Source organism: Pezoporus occidentalis, unplaced genomic scaffold (genome assembly GCF_034315485.1).
Source record: "Pezoporus occidentalis ecotype Australia unplaced genomic scaffold, CSIRO_AGI_Poc_V1 ctg16, whole genome shotgun sequence".
In the NCBI taxonomy this organism is placed as follows: Eukaryota; Metazoa; Chordata; class Aves; order Psittaciformes; family Psittacidae; genus Pezoporus; species Pezoporus occidentalis.
The window spans coordinates 5,632,145-5,658,597 of NW_026913425.1; the positions used below are offsets into that span (position 1 = coordinate 5,632,145).

At 41.6% G+C, this 26,453-nt stretch overlaps 1 protein-coding gene across 10 annotated transcripts in view; it reads right to left on the reverse strand.

Moving 5' to 3' along the window:
- Positions 1–26,453, reverse strand: part of ARHGEF28 (Rho guanine nucleotide exchange factor 28) — a 117,992-nt gene that overhangs the window by 61,004 nt on the left and 30,535 nt on the right. For all 10 annotated transcript variants that reach the window (XM_062612455.1, XM_062612450.1, XM_062612454.1 and 7 more), the window contains exons 4-8: positions 20,469–20,652; positions 18,974–19,154; positions 15,541–15,613; positions 11,644–11,690; positions 9,451–9,511 (exon numbers count right to left, since the gene is read on the reverse strand). In XM_062612455.1, coding sequence (XP_062468439.1) covers positions 9,451–9,511; positions 11,644–11,690; positions 15,541–15,613; positions 18,974–19,154; positions 20,469–20,652 — 546 coding nt within the window. The remainder of the gene's footprint in view (positions 1–9,450; positions 9,512–11,643; positions 11,691–15,540; positions 15,614–18,973; positions 19,155–20,468; positions 20,653–26,453) is intronic.

Here is a 26,453-nt window from a genome sequence, read left to right on the forward strand (position 1 = left end):
TATCAACCTTAACCCCTGTTTCTGAAGGGTTAATTGAATATCACTCATGTTATTTGCTCTGTTCAGGCCTCATGAAAGGTGGGTTTTTTTCTAGTTCGTAAAACTCCTTTATGCAGCCATGAAAGACCTCATGCTGGTTTTCTGCCACAAAGAAGGGCTTTGCCTTAGTCTTTGGCTAAAAATATTTTTCTTCCCCATTCTTGCACTTTGTGGGATGGTCCAACCCACTTTTCACCTGACACTCTTTGTTCCCAAAGTGGTGGCATTTGCATGCAGCTGGCAGAGAGATCTGGCAGCTTATAAGAGAAAAGGTGCTTTCTAGCTGGAAAACATTAACCTTACTTTCTGTAAATAATGTCTTCAATTATGTATACCTAGGTATAGATGTGAAGATAAAGAACAAATAGGGCGGTTGTGTGCGTTACCTAGGGCTAATGCTTTTAATAAATAATGTAATACATTAAATTCTCTCATCCAGTGCTTGCTAAAACATATCCGAATGATATACATGTTTTTCAGAGATATTACAGTCTATTGTCTATTGTCTGAATGTTCCTGCAGCTCATGGCAAGACGGAAGGAAGCAGAGGAATGTCACCAGCATCTGCAGTCTCCATGGAAAGCCACTGTTGCCTCCCCAGCACGCTCAGAGGACAGCCCCACAGCACTGAGCAAGTGCCAAACACTACTAAACCAGGAGCTGGCAGCTCTCTCCCTCATGCAGATCTCCTTCTGGTCTGGCAGACAACCCCTCTGTGCCCAGCACCCCCTCCCGAGATGGAGAAGGGATGTACACAGGATGTAAAGCTGGGCTATCAACCCCAGAAACAAGGCTGGAGAGGGTCACTGTTGGACACAGGTTTGGTGAGAGCTGCCTGAACAACGGCTCTGCCAAAACTGCCCTTGCAGTTTGCTCTAGCCAATCATCCCTGACAGCGGATTCCCCCAAGCTTGGTTCCACCCCAAGACCTGCAATCATTTCCCTAAGCCACAGAGAAGAGTCCGATAAGGAAATACGGTGTAGAAAGGGCTAGATGATGATCTCCACCAGCCTCTGTGGCCCACAGGCACATGTGGCTTTCCTACCTTCCATTATTTTTACTAATTAAAGCACAACTTCCCACAGAGACAATCAGCCAACAAACATCAACAAAGTATCTGCAGTACCCCACACAATTGTCTTAACAATCATGTTGAAAACTCAGCAAATGTGAATCGAACGCAACTAAAAGCAAAACGCTACCACCAGATCCCACACATCAAGCACCCTCCAGTTCTTAACGCTCTTCACACCTGCACACAACAATGACATGATGGCTGTGCAGAGTGCTGTTGGCAACAGCCTCACAGGTCTCATAGGATGCCTTCTGACACGCATTATCTTTACCACCTCTCTTCTCTACCAAAGACCTGGGTCTTTCTTAAGAAAGTTTATACCAGAATAGTCAGGAGAAACTGCCACATCATTGTTCTCCCCCTCTCCCTTTCCCAAATCACTGATGAACCCATCATTGAAAAACACAGAACTAAGCCCAGATCTCTAAGATCTTGGCAGATGACCTCCCGCACTTGTTTTTATGATCTTCCTTATTGCTAAATTCCTGATGGGCGATTCATTCATTCAGTTTAGCAAACTGGCCCGTTTATTTCCTTATTTTGTGAACCGAGATTTCTTGAGACCTCCCACAAGCAAGACAGCTGTTTGGATCCCAAAAGGTCCAGGGCAGTCACTGCCCATCATCACTGCCCAACATATGACAGTATTTGGTGGATCCCACCTCTCTCACTAGCTCTCCATACTGGATCATCCTGAGGAGAGCAGGGTTGGGAAAGGCAGGGAGTGGGGAAAGGAGGAACGGGGAGGTTCCTGCACTGCACGCTTTCCATTACAAACTCATGAAGGCACAGCTTTCAACAGGATAAGAGATCACTAGTGTTCAGCATCTTCCTCTCACTACCAGTTTGAAGTGCCAGAGTTTGCTCTCCCAGAAAAGCGTAGTCCTGGGTGAACTGAGGTATCAAACCCAGGCACATTTTCACATGAGATTAAATGGCCCTGACAACCCTCCTTCTCACACCTCCCCTCATGCAGGTGTTTTCTATTCTTGCATTTAAACAGCTGATGAAAAACCTCACTCACTCTACAGACCCCTTTTCTGTAATGTGTCTCCTATAGATGCTGTGGAGATAAAATACCAGAAATATTAATGAAAAATACAAAATAATGACAGCGTACTATAAATTTGGGTCAATTTTTCATTGACTTATTTGTGCAGTTTCTTGGACACTAGCCTGGACATTAACACAGAACAGCTGCTGCCTTCACAGACACCCTGATGAGAGTGGCAGGCCACCCTACCCATCTCCAAAAACACAGTTCTATGCAGACCCCAACGTTTACTGAAACACTACGCAGTCATGGCAGGCTGTAGGAGAAGCAGTCAATTTATCTGTGCCACTTTGTGGATTGCTTTAAGCTAGACTGCCAGTCCAAGAGTTTTTATGCTCCACTGTTTTTACTTCCACATGGATATATCCTTTTACTAACCCTAGACAGAGCACATGGAATCACAGAGCTGCTGCAAATCACCCAGACTGAGAGGAGACCATGCCATCTAAATTTATACTTAACTGCTTATTATTGCCCAGCAAGTATATTTCTAATCACAATGTGAATTATTAAATTAATTAAGGCTGTTCTTTTAATATTTTATTTGAAACTAAGGTGACAACCACAGTTAGAACAGGTGTAGCAAAAATTTTAAAAAATCACACTAAAAAATGTCACGTTCACGATATTCAATGGATGATGCAGCATCCTACAGAGAGCTGTTAGGAACACTCACTTCTTTTGAAAAGTGACTGTTCATAGTGATACTTCTATCTTGTTTCTTTGATAAACTAAAGGAGCAATGTACCTTTAAAAATTTAAGAGAAACAGCTTTACATAAACTATACTCATCCTGGAAGATCCTTGGAGAACACCCACAATATTGAGACGAGGAAGGGCTCAGAGTTTTTACAAAACTGACGCAAAAACATGACCTCTGCCTAGTGCTGACTCAATGCAGCTCCAAAAAGTCAGTGGGCCTGCACACTGCATTATCTCAGACATTGTTCCAGACTCTTCATGTTGCCCAGTTAACTGTCCTACTGTCAGGATTTCAGTGTTCCTCTGACTCAGATGTTTCTGATCTCTGCTTCATGACTGATTACAGATTTCTGTCTTCCCTCCCGTCCTTCCTTTTACCCCCATCCCCCGCCTTTGTTTACCACATCACTCACCTGATGTGGTTTAGCATAACAAGCTCATTAGTACTACTTTCATGTGACAGCGGTCAGTATGCCCTGACTCTTGAAGTAACCACTAAGTACTTCCAACAGAGTACATAAAGATGTAATTTGGCTGAATGCTCTCCTTGTCCAGTATCTGTTCACATCAAAAGACTAGCTGGGATATGCAGCGCAAATGTGGGTGGAAAGCTTGTTGCTTTCTGTCCTGTACCCTGATGAAAAGCTGGCTTGAGTTTATTTGCTAAAGCTGGAGAACACGGGGCTAGAGTCAATAAAAATCTCTTCCTCACACAGTTCCACAGAGGAAAGTGTGAGCCTGAGCAACACAGAGAACGCATGCAACCTCACTTGAAAGCAAACCCAAGTTTGACTTGGGCCTCATTCCTACTGACGTTTCACCAATGAAATGGTTGTTGCAGACTGCACCACCAAAAAGTTCATCAAACCCCCTTCTCATTAAAAATCAAATTTTCCATGTTTTAGGGAGGACTTCAAGGGAAGGGCTGCCTCTCAAGGAGGAAGAAAGCTGATGTCGTGGTTTAAGCCCAGCTGAGAAGCAGATTCATGTGTACACTTTCAAGACTACCACTGTTTTCTTCACAATGTATTTCTGGATTATATTTTACATTAAAAGACTAACTTGACATTAGATATATCCCAGATTGTTTATTTATGTTAACATGAAATGAGAACAGGCAGAAGACAGGCAACATTTAAACATCAGGAAATAGCAAGCCTCTTTTTGAAGGATTAGTTTGTTGAGCAAATTTATTTTACATTTCAGGCAGAGGAGGAGGACAAGTTCTGGGAAGCCAGACAGCACATTTGTAACTTGTTCATTTTTCTTTCTGTTTTCCTTTTGAGGTTAACTTGAATTATAATGTCTCAGAAAATCAAGAGCGGAGGAAACTCAAGAAACAAGAACAAGCTTGTTTTAGTGCCTAATGCTGCTTCTTAGAGATTTCTTCACGGCTTTTTAATTGATCCCAGTTCAGCCTCACATCCCAGGAAGATCTTACTTTCCACATCTTCTGTAGCTCTCAACTATTCTACAGTCTTCAGTATTTAGTTGTTTACAGACACTCCAAACAAATGAGAATATGTTTTTTTTTCTACTGAAATAAACTACTGCCATGTTTAAATATTGTTTAAAGGTTGTTTCTGGGAGGACTGTGACAGATCAACCCCAAGTCCTCTGCAAGGTGCAAGGAACCATGCAAATGATTTGCAGAAGCTGAAGCATCTACATGAAGGTCTCTGAAAGCTGCAGCAAGAAAGGGCAGAGTGCAATTGCTGCAGTGATTAGCTGCAGCAAACCTTCAGCTTTCTTCAGCTATTATTTTCCTCTGCAATTTTCAGACCACCTACTTTTCAAATAATTACAAGTTTTTAGAAAAGCCTCCTTTACTACTAACTGACCTTCCAGAATGTCTTTGGCACAACCAGTCTAAGTATTTGCACATCTCTAATCATCTAAGTATTGCAGTGCCCATTTCTCACCTCACTCTGTCTTTCTTGTTTCAGGTGAAAAACTAAGACATTGCGAAAAGACAAGTGACATGCCCACGGTCCTACTGTAAATCTGTTAAAGAGAGAAACTGAAGCAAAGGTCTGCAGCTCCTGGACTAGAGATAATTCATCGGGATCACCCAACCTTTCTCGAAGCATACATAAGAGAAAGATAAGATCAAAAGCTGCCAGGAAAAAGATAAAAATTACCACAAACAGAAAAGATCTGAATAGTCTTAATCATAAGATACTTGTAACAGTCTCAAATAGGCTACTCTCAGCATGTAACTTTTGCTTTTATTTATCAGTAAGTATAAAATTATTGCCTATAGTTCCAATGTCAAAATGGGCACAGTTGACTCAAAACACTTCCAAATGCAAACATGCTGGCCACCAAAAACCAAAAGCAAATGAACACTAAAAGGGAGCCTGCATGTCAAAAACATGACTGCAGTTAGTACAAAAACTAATCATTTTACAGACTTAACAAAAACTGCACAGAGGTGGGACTCCTGAGAGCAGGACCCTGCTTTTTTCTATCTTAACAAACTCACCTTTTTAAGTCTGGCCAATCAGGGTAAGGAAATCTAATTCAAAAAGAACAAAACATCAATACTGAAACTAGATTTTCCTGCAGATTACAGTGCAGCCCTACTGGTTTACACAGAGAAGATCATTAAGTTCTGTTCCTCAAACTGATCTGTGGTTGAACTGTGATTTCTGTGGAGCCATGAAAATCAAAATGCAGACTCTACTAAAAACGTTTTGTAGCTGCCTGGTCACATAAGGCAAACTGCCAAAAATCTGGCATCAGTATTTTTATCTCTTGCAAAACACGGCTTGTAGAACTTTTTCATCGCTGGTAGAGCAAGTACAATAGATTAGACAGACACCACTAGGTAACTGGCACTGTAACTAGGAGAGCAGGGAAAATATTTTGAAGAAAACACCATCGTCCTCCCTTCCTGAAGTACAGGAAACAAACAAACTGTATTTCCTTGGGAGAAAAAACAGGGGTTAGATTTTTCTAAAAGAGAAACCTTATAAATGGCCATATGAATATCTTCTTCCCAAAGCAGCTATGCAAAAGAGGAAGGAATTATAAATGTTTAAAAACACATGCCAGCTAACACTGTCACATGCCCAACAGTAACAGCATTCAACTGTCACCTCCTAGTCTCTCTCCCAAAATGTACAGGGTTGCTGACTCTGAGGATGACAATGCCTGGCAATAATACATAATATTTCAATATTTTAACATTGTAAGGAAAAAAAAAAAATCTTTCTTTTTTGTTGCTTTCATTCAGCCACTCCAACTGGATATTGCTTTTGTCTCTCAATCTTTCCAGTGTGTTTTCTCTCAATGAATTTAAAAAAAAAAAAAACAACCTTTTTTTTTTTTTTTTTCTCTCATTAATGAGAAACAGATCTTTAACAATTTCCAGGGGATACAGAGAGAGGAGAAAGACTGGCAGGTGTGAACAGCACTGAACTCAGGACTGTCCATAGAACTCCTGTCCAGCATAGTCTAGTATCCTGTTGTGTGCCACAGTTTATTCCTATTTCTTCAATACTTGAATATGGAAACCCCTAAACAATCATCTTCCTGGCTTCTTATTGGCCCATCCCTATCCTGACACTCACAAGGGTGGGACCCCAAGGGCTCTCCTGGAGGATTAGAAGCCTCTTGTGCAACAAATTGAACTACAGTTCTCAAAATTGAACTGCAAGATTCAGCTGGTGCCTGTCAGGTCCCAACCCAGTGATGAAGAACACAGGGAGCAAGGAAAACCGTTACGCTTTTAGCATCCTACCGACTGTTGCAAATGCCCCTGCAAATATACTCACAAAACTTTGTTGGCTGTAGGGAGACAGAATGGTCAATATGCTTGAAAGGAAGGCTGGGGAAGAAAATAGAGAGCAGGAACAGCAAAGCCTTTCCAGGAGCCACCCCTTCCAACCCAAAGCATTCCACGATGAGATTGATTTTTGGTAAAGGTTTCAGAAAGCAACAACCACAGAGAAAAAGAAGTTAGAAGCACAAGTGGGTTGATCTGTACCCATTCAAAGAGCATTCACATTTTCACTCTTAAAAGTCCTCTTTGATTTAGGCTCAAATTTCCAGTGAGCTTCCAGAGTTTGCTTGTTTCTATTCATTCTTCTTCACTCAAACCCCCTTAGCTGTTTTCCCTCTTCCTCTCCCCCACTGACAACCGTTTCCATTTCTCTCTTTATCCCCCACTGTGTGCTCTTCCTGCCAAAAACATCGCCATTTAACAACATTGCCAAGCAATTTTTTAAAAAGTAGTTTAAAACAATCCAGGATAATAAAACTGGTATTTAGTCATGCGTTATGAGTCAGGTTAGAACATATACTGATCTTTAAATTCAAATAAACCAATAAAACCAGCTTAAGTTATAAATTTCTGGTTGTCACCAAACTCTATTTCCATCCTTCCTCATCCCTCCCCTTCCACCTTTTACTGCATGCCCAATAGCCCACTCACCCCCCAGCCTACACTTCAGCCCCATCAGATCTCACACACAGTGTTGACTGGCAGCACCCAGGCCCTGCCACGGTCAGTAGCAAAATCATATCAGATGTCTGTTATGAGCATTACAGCCAACTTGAGTATGCAATGGGGAGATAGGCAAGGAGAGCCCACAGTCCAGCCAGCAGCGAGTCCATGCTCCAGTCCTTACAGAGAGCAACCGAATTCTCAGTTACAGCAATGTACATCTAAACCAAGCAGAACCAATTTCACTGCAGCTTCCCCACAACAAGTCAACTTCTTAAATGTACTACACAGTAATTAGAATTTAGGGGAGAGACAGAGGGATGGGTTTTTTTCAGGTAAGAGGTAAAACGGGATTTTTCTTGGTTTAATATTAACTGAGCCTGTGCATGGGACAAAAGGTATTTATATATACATGTATATGTACAGATAGATGTGTATCTACATGTTCATATCCATATTTAGAATTTTCAGTCATGCATACGTAAGATTCTAAGAAAATATATTTAAATAAAATTTTAAGCACCTAAATCTTGTTTGAAGTTGTACGCAAATTCACCACTTTTTTTTACCCCAAAGCTCCTCTAAGAATCTATACTCAAACACTCCTAACAGTAGGAACCATGGCCAAAATTGCTTGCTTGTTGTCTGCAGAGGACTCAGGATCTGCTACAGCTGCCCATCCAAGCACCAGAGAGGAGACTGAGCTAGTCTGAAGCCAGAGAGCTTGGTTCCTGTTCCAGCTGTCACAAGCAGCACTGCCTTAGAAGGAAAAGGCTTTTCAGAACTAAGAAAAAGAATCAGCTATAATTTCAGGGTGGAGAACTTCACCCTGTCAACTTTCAAGCTACCTTATGTTCCTTCCAGATGGTATAAGTGCAGCAGAGACTGTAGCAGATGTGATTTCAGATTAGCAAACCATAATCCCTCCCCAATGGCTCCACACCCTCCTACGCTGAGATACAGTCCAACACTTTGGTTTCACTTGACAAAAAAAAATTTTATCATATGGGTAGTAACATCTCATGTACATGCACTGCATTACTGAGCAAGGCAAGGACTGCTATGCTGTCCTATGCTCAAAAGCACTGAAGTCAGGATAACTGTGAGTACTACTATGTTTGCTAATACTCACAATTCCCTTAAGGAGCTTTGGTAACCCTTGGATGGGAGAGTGAGACAAGCACTTACATGGCTGAAGTACAGGCATTTGGCATAACAGTGACTAGAAAAACAGATAACTAGATGAATTAATCTATGTTATTAATTCATTAATAACATAGATGAATTAATCTATGTTATTAATTCATTAATAACATAATTGTTGAATTATAATTGAATGAGGTTATTAAAATAATCATATGCCAGCTTCTTACGTTACAACTGTGCCTCTTGAGTTTACATCAGTTCATTCCCCTCTAACAAAAACCACCCCCATGCATGCACATATATCCTCTCCCTTTCTACACAGAGACTGACACTTCATTTTGCAGCCACCAAAGTCTGCATATGGACTGTCTAAATGCCACCATCTGGGCTGCTCTTTCTGAGCTCAGCACTGGACCACAGGCAAATGATGCCATCCTGGCTGTCTCTGCCTGGCACAGCAGCTCCCACTGGCAGAGCTTAGTTACTCATTGTCTTTTGCTGTGCTTTTCATGAGCCTATGTTTGCAGATAGTTCTTGCAGCTTTCCCCAGACTTGAAAATACTGACCCTCCCATTTGAGTTTCAATCTCTAAATGTACTGCCTAGTGCAACTGGCTATATTCCTCTACCAGCCCCACAACTAACCATTCTGCAGTCTAAACATTTCTACTTGCTTCTTTTCACCTTCAGTCACATGCTGGCTCTGTCAGAAATTATTTTCAAGATTATTGCTCCTACAGCAGTTAGTATACTACTGAAAAATCCTATGGTATCATGATACTGCTGGATACACCACCCTTCTATGCTAGCGATGCTTCGGAAGAAGTTCTCTCTCTGACACAGACCAAACTGATCTTCCGCCAAGCTAGGCCGCAGTGTCGGTGACCTTCACCTCTTTTAAAGAAACTGCCCTATGAGTATTTGGCATCACATTAGTATACATCAACAGCTTTTGGGAAATCAAAATTATTAATTATTTCTTACCTATACCCGAAAGGACATGTTCTTCATTTTCTTTAGAAGGAACCATGGAGTCTAGGAAAGGCTAGAAACAGAAAACTTGAGCTATAACTTTGAAGACATTTGTGATTAGTTGTAAGCTGTGCTATAGGCTTTCAATATTCAGTTCAAACACTATCAAGCAGCAGTCACTTTCTTTTATCCATTTTAATAAATGCAACAAATACAGCATACTACTCCCAGACTCTAACATTAACCCTATAGGCTCAAACTCTAAACACAACTGAAGAGGACCCCAAACAATAAATCACTTCCCAAGCAAACTCCAGTTTTCAGTCTGTTCTCCTCTTACAAAGTTTAACAGTGCCCTGACTACCCAATATACAGTGTTTTGCAGGAAAGAGCAATGTATTTCTAAGATGCCTCCCTAATGCCAGCGTTGTTCACACCCATAGATATATCCTAGCTAAGTTCATTCTTTATAGTCAATTATGGCCTTTCTGAAGATCAAAACAAGAGACAGTCAATACGCTAACAGAACCTTTTCCCCTCAGCAAAACTTGTAAACTGCAACACTCTGCCCCAACATACACTTTCAACATAGATTCCAAAATGCATGTGTACTGCAGACATATAATTCTGAGATTATATAATTACAACAGTAACAATCCCAAACAAATGGTCAAACTTCTGCACAGCTGGCAATTATAAAAAAATAAAAAAAAGTCATCACTTCTGTAATAACGACCAAACAAAAGTGGTTGTCCAACAACATTCCACTAAATTCAGATGTTATTAATATCAATAGACACTAGCTATTATTACTAGCTACTATTACTATTATTACTACTAGTAGCTAGTAGCTATTATTACTACTACCACCTATCACCTTGTCCTGGGTTCATCAGTAGCAGTCATTTTTCTCCTTCTTAGTAGCTGGTGCAGTGCTGTGGGTTTGACTTTCAGCCTGGGAACAGTGCTGATAACACCGATGTTTTCAGTTGTTGCTCAGTAATGTTTACTCTGACCAAGGACTTTGTGAGCCTCATGCTCTGCCAGGGAGGAGGGGAAGCCGGGAGGAAGCAGAGACAGGACACCTGACCCAAACTAGCCAAAGGGGTATTCCATACCACAGCACGTCATGCCCAGTATATAAACTGGGGGCAGTTACCCAGAAGGCGCAGATCACTGCTAGGGTCAGGCTGGGTATCGGTCAGTGGGTGGTGAGTGGTTGTATTCTCTTCCCCTGTTGTTTCCTTTATCATTATTATTATTGATGGCAGCAGCAGTGGTTTGTGTTATACCTTAGTTACTGGACTGTTCTCATCTCAACCCGCAGGAGTTACATTCCTTTGATTCTCGTTTCTATCCCTCCAGGAGCGGGGTGAGGGGAGGAGGAAGAAGGGTGTGGTGGGGAGTGAGGGAGCAGCCGCACAGTTCTGAGTTACTGGCTGGACTAAAACCATGACACACCTTTATCAGATTTGCCAGATTTTTTGCCAGATGTTTCTCACAAAATGAACCATCATTTTAGCTTCACACCCACTTGAGCTAGTTACCTACCTCCTGCTTTGAAAGGTGATAAAAAAAACACTGAGACAAAGGTTTTCTGTTTTTGTAAGCAGATACATATAAATAAAAGGCAGAATAGAAGACTAGAGATCAAATACAACTGACTAACCATTAATGAGACTTCTCACAATATTTCTCCCCTCCAAAAGCTGTTAGATACCTCCATGTAAATGACAATGGGAACTGTCATATGTTTTACATCAGGCATTTTTTCCAGTTAAGACGAGTTTAAGACTCATAGTTACCCACAAGATCTCTCTCAGAGACTAACTCCTCAGATGTAATGAATCATGCTATCTTAAGGATGACGCTTGGTCAAAACAGGTTGTGCTCCCCCCAGACTGGCAGGCAGCTGAACGTCCAAGTGCACTAAGGTTCACCGTAAATGCAAGAGCTGTCTGGTCCAAAAGCACAGCTTGGTTCTCCAGCCCAGCTTTCCAGCCCACAACCACATTAACAGATTCTTTCAAATAATAATCATCTCCGCATGTAACTATTCCCACAGGATAGGAATGGGCAGGAAATGTTGTCTGGTAGGCATTAGTCACCTTATTTAGTTGTTAGCTCTGAGAGGTGCTCAGATACCCAAGCAGAGGTTGCTGCTTCTCAACCTAAACAAAGTTTAATATAAAGAGAAACCCATACCTTTGTATCGTCCTGGGACAATTCACTATATGCCAAGTTCACAGGACCTGTAAAAGCGAAGATTCTTGCCTTTAGTAACAAGCAACGTCAATTTGGGTCTGCTTTGGTTGCTGCTGCTGGTCACTTTCATTTTTCAAATAGATGGGGGACATAAGGGGCAGGCAAGTCAGACCAATGGATATTGGCAGCCCATGTATCTCCCCACAGCAGCGTTTCCATGGGCAGTGTGAAAGCTGGATGCACAACAGTGCTATGTGATTGTCACACTTACGTCCAGGCTAGGCAAGCACCACGATTTCTCAGCCAGCTGCTGATTAACCCCCACAGACTCAGAAAATCATTTGCCATTCCTCACACCAGCTCTGCAGAGCAGCTGTGCTCTGCTTTTCTTCTGCAGGGCTTTCATGTGTGTTTTTTTCTAATGGTTCTGTCCCATGCCTGTTGGGAAGACCACAGCATGTGCAAAACAAGGAACGCACTTCGCAAGTTTTGCCCAGACTCAGCCTCAAGGACTATTGTGAATGAGCAAACAGGAGTTACCTGGCTATAGGAATGCAAATGAACACAAGCATCACAGGCTTCCAGGAGCCTCATTCTTTAGTGAACATATTTTAAATAATAATAATTATACAGCCAGAGTTATGCTGGTAAATATGTTTTATTTTATATTGAATCTCCCAACTCAAGCTTCACATCTGTTCCAAGATACATGAATCCCCCTCTGTTCTCAAGCTGCAGCAAATAGTTGAACTAAGTACGGTTCAGCAGCCAGTATAGGGTGGTCTGGGGGACTGTCTCAAGAAATGTGGGGGTTTGGGACCTCTGTCCTTTCTTGGCACTGCACAATGTCTATACTTGAGTTTAGAAAAAAGAGCTGCATCAGTGTATCTTTGGAAAAACAATTCAAAGATATCTGCCTATTAATGAGACCACACAATCTTCAGCAACAATTCAGCAACCCTACCTAACCTGCAGGTCTCTGAGAGACCAAGTTCTGAGGTGCTGTTATGGGCCCACTGCAACCAGTACGCCTGATGTCCCTCACCCGAGTAGTGCCACTTCATGCTGGCAGGAGTCAGGACTGAGTCCTTGTCGATTAGAATCTTGATCATTTTTAATTAATCCACCTTCTTTAATTAACCTTCTGCAGTAGTCACATGTATACCTCCCCTTGCATTGTAACAATCACAGAACACAAATTCACTAGTGTCATCAAACAAAGCATTCCAGGCACTGCTTTTCAGCTATAAGGAACAGACTATTTCTCCTATAACTGTAACTGCAGAAAATTTCTTTAAAAACTTCAATAGGAAAAAAAAAATCAGTACTGCCATATAACTGGCATTATTATTATTATTATTATGTTATTGTTATTGTTGTTAGTATTATTATTCAGTCTCACAATACTCAGAAATAAAAAGCTGTTTGCTCAATACCTAAGAGTATTCAGTCAACTCATTGGCATGGAATTTCAAGGTCAGAAAACAGAAAAAAGCACAAACTACTGAATTAGGCAAAGTAACATCTATTTCACCTTTTGCTCTGGATCCCTACTGGATAATGTATCACTCCATGTATTTGAATTTAATTAAGTTGGTATAGGAGATTCACTGCTAAGCTAGTAGCATCATCTTACACTGACCCACTGCTTTCATATGACAGCATTTCACATGAAACAACATAATGCTATAGCAACCTCCACTCGATAATAGCCCAGGGCTTCTGATAGCACTGTGTTTTAAAAGTTCATTTACCTTGACTCTAGGTCCACCCAGAAGTGAGCATTTACTACTTCTTGGAATAGCAGCAGTTTTAAAATCTGAGGGGGATCCTTTCATGACATGAATGAGCCAAATTAATGTCTTAAGCTTAGCAGTCATTTTATAAAGGAATACACTGAATGCAACCGAGATGTAGTAAAAAGTATTCTGTCAATCATTTCATATCATTTCTGCTTCTAGTAGCAATGATTTTAATTCTGTCTTGAAAATGCTGGCAAATGGATAGTGTAAGACAGCCTACTGGCCACCAGTAGCAATCATTCATGATTTTTCAGTATCTGGATGTGGTGGTGGTTAGTGAAAGAGGTAAAAAAAAAAATAAATTGAAAAAAAAGTCTCATTTATAGAAACACGGTAACCAATAACAATATCAAAACCCAAGCAGATTAAAAACATTGCTGCTCACCAGTGTACAAACAGTAGTTATAGGTTCCTGATGTCTACAAGTACCTAACACAGAGTGCAAAGCATGCAAGCATGATTACTACAGCGTGTTTGTATACAGGTCCTGCATACTGCCAAAACATGGCATATTTTGCTTCTTGCTGCTGAACTACCGGTATTTTTTTAAACACTCACAAGATAACTCTGATGCATAAAGGCACAGAAGTATGTAACTTCTGTTGAAAACAGAAATAGGTAGATATGCCTATGCCAGTATCTATGTCAAGTATCTTTGGTGTAAAGGGGGGATGAGAAACTTTACAATCAGAATCCAAAATGAAACTAGATGTCCTGAAGTGGTGATTCTCCCTCTGGACAACCAATATCCACTGATGTTCATTACCTGCTTGTGCCAAATTGGCCATAATTAAAACTGCTTTTAGTGAAAAACACCAAAGTAATTATCACCTATAAGTTGTACTGCCCAAGCTACTGCCACATATAGTGCTACCAATCCAGGCCATGCACTTTCTATCCCTGAGGAGGAGCACAAAGATCATGCTGGGGAGATGACTACCCAGAGGCAATGTTTGCACTCTGCATCAGCAAACTAATTCACAAACCTTGTATGGTAAATTGCCACTTACACTTAAAATAACAGATGCATAGTTTGCAACTACTAACAACTGCTTATAATTTCTCTATAAATTTCCCTTATAATAGCAGAATGCTGCTGGAAACACTGGGTATAAAACTCCCTTTTCCAGAACTAAAAAAGGCAGCCTACATGTTTAAACAAGAGCTACATGACATCTATGTCCCCATTTTATTCATTCATGTAAAAGTTTCTAGCAGTTGCCACCTGGAACTGCAGTCCTTTTCCTCAGTCTGTCCCTGGTCCTATCAGCAGTTTATGCAGGTGCTCACAGACCGGCTGCCTCCAGCACCGCCACTGAGCCACACTGAACCTCTCTCAGAGCTCACGGTTTCCAGCTTGTTGCTTTATCCAGATATACAGCACCAGTCACACAAGCAAATGGCCAACTGATGGATGAAAACCTTTAATTAGTTTCTAACAATCATACGTAAATGCCCAAAGTGTCATACTTCTGATGCTTTTTTTGTGGTTTTCTTTTTAGCTGTAAGACATGCTTGTATGTCCAATGCATACCAGCATATATTTTGGTAATGAAAAGGCATTCTCATCACCAAGCATCACCATCCCACAATACTTACGGAGGTAAAATGCTCACTAAAATATTGAATGTCTAATGGGAACTTTTCCACATTAAGAATTCTGGACTGGATCCCAAAAACTATTCATACCAAATGTTATTTTGCTCCTATCTTTATCAACTTGTTTGGCTTTACTGGATTTTGCAAACTGGAGTGTTCATTCAGTTAAACACTGCCCTCTCCTGGAAATTTCTGACATTTTTCTGTCATTTAAAATAAGTAGACTTATTTCTGGTCACTATAAATGACATACTATTTTGTGCACATTTTAGTCTGACATGGAAAAGATACACTCTGTAGGGAGTATCACAATTTACACAACTCTTAGTGTATTTCACTGTTTTCTACTTACAGGTTTCTAGTGTCATGAAACATGATCTTCCTGAAAAAATAAACAGTATCTGAATTTGTGCCAACTTTCTAAAGCTTTTAAAGTCTGCAAATTATGGAATAAAAACTATATTATGGAATTAAAATTATGGAATAAAAACTGTACCTTCTGCATGGCTTGTTGTAGTGCAGGCAATTTTTGGACCTTCCATCATCTCAACTTGGTTTGAATTAATACTCTATTAAAAAAAAAAATCAAAATTACAATAACTGTATTTGATGTATATGACATTTATCTGAAAACTCAAAAACAGTATCAAAGACTAGCAAACAAATATGTTATAAGCAATACTAAAATGACTGAGAGAGATTTCAGAGAGTATTTTGTCGGTTACCCTCCAAAGGAAACCAGTAGCAATTCCTCAAGAGGGAAACTGGTAAAATATTTTTAATTGCAGATGAGAAATTACCTCCTGGTTACAATACACAAGGAAGCCAAAGGATAAGATTTAACATTTACAATGCATTGTTTATAACCTCCTTCTCTATAACAGCAGCACAGCAGCTTTGCGTAACAGCTCTGTTGAGAAGTCTGGTTAACCTTGAGAGCATCTCTATAAAGCAAGAAATTTTGATGGGTGGGCAATACAAAGAACCTAAACCAGAACTAAACACTAACTACGTGGTAAACCCATTCGGAATCCAGGAGCTGCTCCCTCTCTGCATCCGTGGCCCCTGGCTGGGCTGACCCCCTCACTCAGATAAACACACTGACTAATGACTCCTGCTCAAGAGGAAGAGGGGGCTAAGATCTAATGCCTTATTTTAGCACCTTCAAAGAATATAAGCAAAGGGTGTGGAGGAGAGAATGTCTCCTTTTGAGTAGTTTCATCTACAACTCTGCTTGCTTTTAGTTTTTTCCCTCTAGTCAGGTTGCTGTGTATTTGCCATCTACCAGAGCAACAAATGCAAAAGAGGCATGGTAACCTGAGTATGAAAGTGAAGGATGACTCTAGGCAGAATATTGCAGCCAAACTGATTTGAAAGCAGTCAAGTGAGCTATAACCCCCACCTCAGTGGGGATAATTACATTTTTCACTGCTCCTCTGTTTGTGTGTCAGACAGCTTCCTACTCCTGTACCTGCCAGGCAGAAATAAATCAACTGCTTCCAGGGCAACTAGGTCTGCCCACCGCCAGGCAACAAAATAACTGACACTATCATAAGTCATCTTGATCATTTTGGATGATTATCCTGGTTCGGCCTTTTTTATTTTTGTTTAATACCCTGACACTATTTCACATGTGTCCATTACTCCCGGATTTCTTTTCCTCTCACAGAGTGCCTCTCCCCTGCACTGACTGTGCTGTCTCCAGCAACAGAGACAGTCAAATGGATCACCTCCACATGCTGCTTAGGGCTTTGCTAGAGGTGCATGATGAACCATGCAACCTCACTGATGGGTGCTGCTACCACCACTGCAGTTTCTGTCCCAAGGAGGTTCCACAGAGCTCAAGCAATTCCACACTCTTCCTCATCATCTCCAAAAATCTCTCCTCTGTATTGCCTAGCACAGCCACAAAACCTGTGGGTCTACACTTTTTAAACTGCAGAGCCCCTGCAGGTCTCCAGTGAGAGCATGGCTCCCGTATGGGTAACTATCTTACTGACAAGTTGTTTAACTTTTCCATTACTCTTTAGACTTGTAAGGATTGGTTAAGGGACTAAGAACCCACAGAGCAGGGACTAAAAAACGTATTTGAGAAAGATTGGGATTTTTTTGCATGAATAAATGCAAAAACAGTTTGTGCTGATCCCTAGGTCATGCACTGACGCATACAAATACAGTGCTGCATGCCACCATAACTGAGACAAATCCCTTCTCTTTAGTCCATGTCTGACGCAAGCCTAAAATAGCAATGTGGTCATTTGTGCAGTCTCAAGATACAATAAACTAGATGTACAGTCTTAGTCTGCTGCTGAATACTCAAGTACAGCAATAAATTCTACCTCTATTTTAAAAAGACTATGTATCATGAAATTTCTAATGCTATCTTATGCTTTGGATCCAAGTAAGGGCTGCAAGTCCAAGAAAAAAAATAATTTTACCTTACCCTTTGCACGTAACACATAGACTAAACGTGACACTTTGATCATCCCCCCAGTCTAAACGTGACACTTTGATCATCCCCCCACATATCATCACTTCAGGATGATCTCTGATTATGGGAAATGAACTAAACCATGTGATATTCCCAATTATTCTGGCTTATTTCTGCTTTATTAAAAATAGTGTGATATTAACACTGGACAGGTCTCCACAATGGAGGATCTAGACTGCTGCAAGTAGAGGAATAAGCAAAAGGCAAACCCACGCGTGAAAGGTAGTAGCTTTTTTCCTGAAAACACCAAGAAAAGAATTTTGAAGCCTTTAAACAATCTTTGTCTCTGAGAGCCCTGCAAACATCTACCACACCACACTTTCTCTTGCTATTTCAAAGACTGAAAAAAGAACAAGGATTTGATGAGTGCAAGAAAGAGTCAATGATACAAATAACAATGCATTCTTTATTACAGTCTTGGGTTTGCTATTGAGTTTAGTATTGTTTCCATGGAAAAGCTACACACAAACGGCAGGTATTCTGCAAGCTACAAACACCGAAGAACTTCTTTGTATTTGAACAAATCAAAATCTTGGCAGTGTAGATACACAAGATTACACATAAGGTCTATACAATACATCACACCTTAAGTTTTTGTGTTAAAGGTAACACATGGATCACACTCTAAGCTAAAACAAAACCAACCAAAGCATACAGAATGCAATAAAGACAACCCAAGGAAAATCAGCATCCAAGTATGAAAGCATAACTTAAGCATGGAAAGTAAAAGATTTTAAGACCAGGAAAAAAAAAAAAGCCTATTTTTAGTGCGGTTTTATTTCACTAATTTTATATAGTCATGTATTATCAATCTAAAACCATAAGTGAGCACCTGCACTGTTATTAAAAAAGCTCATGTGATTTCAAGTGTTTTCCTCTTTACTTCACAGAAATTGAGAGGCATCCTGAAGAATACCACAGCAGTGCTCTAGACACCTTACAGTAAAATAAGACCTTCTAAGCCATAAGTAAACTCTGTAGCAAAAGCCTGCACTCTGTATTTCTGCTGTAAATGATACAGTGGGGTTGGCTCTTGATAAAGGCTTCCAGGCATTACACTACCAGACAAAAGAACAGAATTAAATTATATATTTCAAAGTACCAACGTGAATACAATGGCAATGCAATTAAAGACATACAGATTGCAGGAAAGGTTCACTGTAGAGTCCACACTGATTCACAAACAACCTGGGAGGTAAAGGAGGCTTTGATAAAGTGCTCAACAGCTCTTATCCTCCAACTTCACACACACAGTGTGCTACACTTACGCAAAGTAGAAGCCCACAACAGTAATCCTGTGATTACGCGGGCCATTAGTGACAGAGGCAGCTTAAACTGATAGGCTACTCAAGAAAAACAAATCCTGCCTAAACAGTCTATAGTTGGAAATTACTGAATAAAATCTCTGGACAATCCCCTGAGCTACACAGGTATTTACCTGGTAAAGAAGAGGTCTGTCCCAGAAGTATTTTCTGAAGAGCTTAATGTCTGACTCCAGCAAGTGCTGTGTGGTGTGGCTAAATGTCAGTGTCAGAGCTCCTGATGAATGAATAAACTGCACACAAGCACCCTCACTGATCTCCGCTCTTGAAATGTCAAGCGAGTGACTGCCCTGGAAACTGGAACAACATACAATTTAAACCAAAGCAGATGCTCTGCGCACAGGTAGAATGAAAGCACAGCCACAGCAAGGTTCTGTCTCGTCTTTGACACATCCCAACAGCATCTCAATGTACCTGCTGCAAAAAATAGAGGCAGAAAATCTGAAACACCCACCAAAAACACAGCTGGGCAAACAATACTTACCAGTTACTCTGTTCAGGCCTAAGAACACACAGCTCCTTCTAGCCATCAGCAGGAAATAATTGTCAGCACTAGATGGTTACTCATTAGTAAAATAAGCCACAAAAGCAAGCCTTGACAACACCTATTTCTCCTAAATTAGCAATAGTACCTTTTCGTGTTAACCTTGCCATGTATAGCAGTAGGACACAACTGGCAGCTAGCAGGTTTTTTATCCCACAACTGTGAAGAACATAAAGTATCTCAAGAGAGCACAGCACTGTTTGTATGTTACAAAGAAATGAGACATTCATTAGGATAACATACAAGAACATAATGTACTATACGAGTGTTCAAGAGGTTTTTCTCAAACTGAAGTACAGGTTAAGTCTCACATAAAGTATAAAGCTGCATGGAGCCAGAACCAAAAGAGCCACATACCAAATAAAAATGTAACCCAGTTCTTGCATATTTCTATTTACAAATAAAAGCCAACAGTGAGAAGGGGCAACTGATGCTGAACATTTCATACTCCAAGATACACACATATACCCCACACAGCTCCTCAGGTCCATATATACAAAACTCCAGACAATTTAAATGTTCCAGAAATTACTTCAAGTCATTTATCAGTGTGGCAGCTCTCTGGCAAAATAGTCATAGCTGCAGCACTGGGTTTGCTGCAGCCTATCCACCCATATGGATACGATACCCATCCATCCCTTATCCATCCATACCCAAGCTCTACACAGGTCACAAAGTATGCTGAATTTCTGTGAAAGTAAGGTCCTGTGGTTCTGTTTACATATATTTATAAAAATAAATATTTGTCCACATGTGTTTTAATGGGTGTCCTTACTTTTTGGTAATGTGTCAGGATTCAGCCACAACAAACAGTGCTTGGAAAGGTACCTGATGGTGCAGCTGGTCCTCTGTCACATAACTGACTATTAATTGACTTGCAAATGTAATGAAGGATGCAAAACATAAAATTCCTTCAATTGCAAATAGTTTACCACTTAAAATGGTAATAAAGGCAAAAAGCAACAGAAACCAACACAAAATAATCAATTCTCATTAACACCAGTACTCCTCAACATCGCTTAACTGATAGGAGTTTTTTAGGGGAAGTGGCAAACCGTTATACTCACTTTGTGAAGACCTTTACAAGTTCAGAGTGTCCATTTTGTAAAGCCAAATCTAATGGTGTTGCTCCATCATCATTAGGTAATGCTAATGCTGATGACCCTCCAGGCTGGGCTGCTAAGAACTGGGAAAGCTTAACCAAGCCCAATTTCATCACAAGGTGGAGAAGAGTTTCTTTATGTATAGGCTCTGAGAAAACACAATAAACAAACAAAATCATGTGTAACAAACTCCAGCATTTTCTTGGGTAGGACGCATCAAAAAAAAACAACTTGTTATCCTCTGCAGAAATATTACAGCTCAGGCTCAGACCTACAAAAGTACTTTGGCGGAATACATCTTTCAATAAAATCAACAGAGTTAAATTCCACCTATGGAGCTAAACTACGATATCCAAATGCCATCTAATTTCATCAAAGAATCACAGAATCATAGAATAGTTTGGTTGGAAGGAACCTTAAAGATCACCTAGTTCAAACATACCTCAGACAGGGACACCTTCTACTCAACCAGGTTTCTCAAAGCCCTATCCAGCCTGGCCTTGAACGCTTCCAGGGATGGGGAAGTCAAAACTTCTCTGGGCAACCTGTTCCTGCATCTCACCACCCTCATAGTGAAGAATTTCCTCCTAATATGTTATCTAAATCTACCCTCTGTTTCAAGTCATTACTCCTTGTCCTGTACTTACATGCCCTTGTAAAAAGTCCCTCTCCAGATGTCCTGTAGGGCTCCTTTAGGTACTGGAAAGTCTGCTCTAAAGTCTCCCCTGGGCCTTCTCTTCTCCAGGCTGAACAAGCCCAACTCTCTCAACCTGTCTTCATAGGAGAGGTGCTCCATCCCTCTGATCTTATCTGTAGCCCTCCTCTGGACTTACTCGAGCAGGTCCCTCTTGTGTTGGCAGCCCCATAGCTGGATGCAGAACTACAGGTGGGGTCTCATGAGGGCAGAGTAGAGGGGCAGGATCCCCTCCCTCGACCTGTTGGTCACGCTCTTTTTGCTGCAGCCCAGTGTACACTGGCTTTCTGGGCTGTGAGCACACACTGCTGGGTCATGTTGAGCTTCCATCAACCAACACCCCCAAGTCCTTCACAAGGCTGCTCTCAATTCAGTCTCAGCCCAGCCTGTATTCATGCTTGGGATTCACCCATGTGCAGAAAACAGTTTGAATTTTAACATGCTTAGGAAGGTTCCATGGGATATAGCCCTAGAAGGCAGGGGGCCCAAGACTCTTGGTTGATATTCAAGAATCACCTGCTACAAGCTCAGGATTGTTGCATCCCAACTAGAATGAAGTGCAGCAGGAGGGCCAGGAGACCTCCTTGGATGGATAAGGAGCTCCTGAGGAAAATTCAGTGGAAAAAAGAGGCTTATAAAAGGTAGAAGCAAGGACGGGTGGCATGGGAAGAGTACAGGGATGTTGTCTGGGAAGCTAGGGACCAGGTTAGGAAAGCTAAGGCCCAGTTAGAATTAAACTTGGCTAGGGATGTTAAGGATAACAGGAAGGGATTCTACAGATACGTAGCAAATAGAAAACAGACTAGGGAGAATGTAGGCCCCCTCAGGAAGCTCTCAGGAGAACTGGCTACACAGGATTTGGAGAAGGCTGAGGTTCTGAATGACTTCTTTGCCTCGGTCTTCACTGGCAAAGGCTCTGACCACACCACCCAAGTCTAGGAAGGTAGACGCAAGGACTGTAAGAATGAAGACCTTGGACAGGATCTGGTTTGAGACTGTCTTAAGAACCTGAACGTGCACTAGTCCATGGATCCTGATGAAATCCATTCGCGGGTCCTGAAGGAGCTGGTGAATGAAGTTGCTAAGCCACTGGCCATCATATTTGAAAAATCATGACAGTCAGGTGAAGTTCCCGATGACTGGAAAAAGGGAAATACAACCCCCATTTTCAAGAAGGGGAAAATGGATGACCCAGGGAATTACAGACCAGTCAGTCTCACCTCTATGCCTGGCAAAATCTTGGAGCAGATTCTCCTGGAAGGCATGCTAAGGCACATGAAAAACAACAAGGTGCTTGGTGACAGCCAGCATGGCTTCACTAAGGGGAAATCCTGCCTGATCAATTTGGTGGCCTTCTATGATGGGGCTACAGAACTGATGGACAGGGGTAGAGCAGTTGATGTCATCTACCTGGACTTGTGCAAAGCGTTCGACACTGTCCCACAGGACGTGCTTGTCTCTAAATTGGAGAGACATCAATTTGATGGGTGGACCACTCGGTGGATAAAGAACTGGCTGGATGGCCCCATGCAAAGAGTTGTGGTCAATGGCTCAGTGTCCGGCTGAAGACCAGTAACAAGTGGTGTCCCTTAGGGATCGGTGTTGGGACCGGCCTTGTTCAACATCTTTGTCGCTGACTTGGACAGTGGGATTGAGTGCGCCCTCAGCAAGTTTGCCGATGACACCAAGCTGTGTGGTTCAGTCGATAAGCTGGAGGGAAGGAATGCCATCCAGAGGGACCTTGACATGCTTGTGAGGTGGGCTGATGCCAACCTCATGAAGCTTAACCATGCCAAGTGCAAGGTCCTACACCTGGGTCGGAGCAATCCCAGGCACAGCTACAGGTTGGGCAGAGAAGAGATTCAGAGCAGCCCTGCGGAGAAGGACTTGGGGGTGTTGGTTGATGAGAAAATGAACATGAGCCGGCTTCAGTGTGTGCTTGCAGCCCTGAGAACCAACCGTATCCTGGGCTGCATCAAAAGGAGTGTGACCAGCAGGCCAAAGGAGGTGACCCTGCCTCTCTACTCTGCTCTTGTGAGACCTCACCTGGAGTATTGTGTACAGTTCTGGTGTCCTCAACATATGAAGGACATGGAACTGTTGGAACAAGTCCAGAGAAGGGCCACGAGGATGATCAGGGGACTGGAGCACCTCCCGGATGAAGACAGGCTGAGAAAGTTGGGGCTGTTCAGCCTGGAGAAGAGAAGGCTGCGTGGGGACCTCATAGCAGCCTTCCAGTATCTGAAGGGGGCCTATAGGGATGCTGGGGAGGAACTCTTCATTAGGGACTGTAGTGACAGGACAAGGGGTAAGGGGTTAAAACTTAAACAGGGGAAGTTTAGATTGGATGTAAGGAGGAAATTCTTTCCTGTTAGGGTGGTGAGGCACTGGAATAGGTTGCCCAGCGACATTGTGAATGCTCCATCCCTGGTGGTGTTCAAGGCCAGGTTGGGTGAGATGGTTTTTGTCATGGTTTAACTAGTCAGGTAACTCGTTCAGTCACTCCCCCCCTTCTTTTCCTCCCCCTATGACCGGAGGGACGGAGAGGAAAATTGAAAAGAATGCAACTCCCACAGGTTGAGATAAGAACAGTCCAGTAACTAAGGTATAACACAAATCACTACTGCTACCACCAATAATAACAATGATAAAGGAATAACAAGGGAAGAGAATACATCACCTCACCATCAGCCAACCGATAACTCGCCCCTCCCAACAGAACCAGGCACCGACTGATACCTCCTCCAACCCTGCAGTCTACCACCCCTTCTGGGTAACTCCCAGTTACCTCCTGGGCATGACGTGCTGTGGTATGGAATACCTCTTTGGTCAGTCTGGGTCAGGTGTCCTGTCTGCTTCCTCCTGGCTTCCCCTCCTCCCTGGCAGAGCATGAGGCTCACAAAGTCCTTGACCAAACCCAAACATCGCTATCAGCTCTGTTCCCGAGCTGAAAGTCAAAACACAGCACTGCACCAGCTACCAAGAAGGAGAAAAATGACTGCTACTGCTGAACCCAGGACAGTTTCGTGTGAAGTTTCCCTGCTATGGCAGGGGGATTGGAACTAGATGATCTTAAGGTCCTTTCCAACCCTAACTGTTCTATGATTCTATGATTCTAATTAGATAATCTCAGCATTTCTCTCTTTCCCTGCATGTAGTACAACATTCAGCACAATACATGTCCCAGTATATTTCAGGCAATTTTGCAGCTGCTTTGCATTGCCTCAGCAACATAAAACCTCTGGCAGCATGGCCAAGTATCAAAATTTAAAAAAAAAAAAACTTAAATAAAGGAGGCAGGGGATGATTTTTCAAGGCATCACTGCAAGAGACCCTTAGCAGTATAGCAAGCCATAAGCTGACAATCATCTGGGTAAAATATACAGGATAATTCTTGTGTCTCCCTTTTCAGAAAGGTGACCTCACCTGCCAGTTCTTCCTCTTCACTTTTTAGCACATAATCATCAAGCTCAATGGGATGAAGCTTAAAATAAATGAGTACACAACAATAAGTTGGTCACTAGATGCTGATTCTCTACCCAAGCCCTTCCTTGGCTTTTATTCAAAGATGGGTTTATCTGTCTACATGTATTCTCAAACACAAAGCCTTTGCAATTTAAAGGCAATAAATAAAATGAAGATCAAGAGCCACTTAACCTGTTCCCTAGGCTGACATTTTGGTATGAGGTTAAATGTAAGCGTACATTCACAAAGGTCAAGTATTTAAGGGCAGTTACTCTACAGCTCTTAGAACAACTGGCTGAAACCTATTAGGTTTCCAGTGAAATTTATCATCCTGATTCAACACACTCTTTCTTCCCTGCTACCCAACCAGTTCAGAACACATTATTAAAAATCATGCGCTCCAATGGCAAAGGAAAAGCAAAGCACCTAAGCATACATAGGTACATACACTCATTTGTGTAAATACAGTTAAAATCAATAGCAAACTGCTGTCAGATTTCCTCTCTGCATCAATATTTACAAGATAAAACTGTCTGATGGAAAGCAGTCCTACAGCAGAAAAATCAGTTACATAGCCAAAAGCTAATACAAGAGTTTTTCAGAAACACTTATGCACAGAGCAAAGGTATTGTGTAGTCACACACAAATACAGTGGCTCATAGCTGACTCTTATTCAGTTTAAATACTTCCTCTGAAAGTGTCAGGAATATTTATTTTATAGAATCATAAAAAAAAAAAAAAAAAAAAACAAAAAAAGAAAAACCAACCTTGAAGAGTCCTCAAGAGGTCTCTCATCCATTCCTTGCCTTAACACGATTGGTTCAACTTGAATAGCTCCTGACAGATGTTTGTCTCATCTGTCCTAAAAACTTTCCAAATACAAGAGGCTTTCACAAACTTTACAGGCAATCTACACAAGGGATAATTTTATCCTTTCAGTTACAAAGACTTCAAATGCCTAACTTAGCTCACCCTTTCCCAATATAAGCTTGCTGCTTCTTGTCCCATCCAAAACAGGCATAAGACCCACATCTTTCCTTTCCTTTCACAGCTTCCTTTTACATAGCAAAAGGTTGCTTGTCACCTCAGTTGAGTATGTTCTCTCTGGACATCTTATTAACAGGAGAGTTGACTTTCCCAGAGGTGGACCTTTTGGAATGCTGTCTTTAGGGGGGGGGGAATCATTATTCTCCTTTGAAAACACTGGACTTGAAATGTTGTACTACTAAAAAAAGCTAGCTCTCCTATCTCATAAAGCCAGAATGGCAAGGAACCTAAGAACTTGCTCTACCACTTCACAGGGAAAAATTACTGCATAATCTCCACTGGTGATGAGTTTTTGCCCCGACTATTCGGTGGCAACCCATCCAGACTTCTACCTTTCCACTTCAAGTGGAATTAAAACTTTCAACAGCATCAAATCCAGGAAAAAACAGGTAAAGCTTCCTTCAGTAAATGAAATAAATTCCAGATCAGAGTAAAAGGGAGCTTCAGAACACAAGACTCCAACACTGTAACAGCCAGCAAACCTGCATGTAGCATCTGAAACCTGTTTCACTGCAGTTCTAACAGAAGCAGACACATTAACAAGATGCAGGGGGAATTCTTTATACCAGAATATCACTAAACATATTTACAGTATGTACCTAAGTATTTCTAGAACACACTTGTAAAATGCAACATCATTACTTTATAAAATAAAGTCATCGTCAGACTTTCCTCTTACTTGTGGCTAGCCAAAATGTGATCTAGTGCATTAGCATGTCCATGCAATACTTAATCCTCACAGG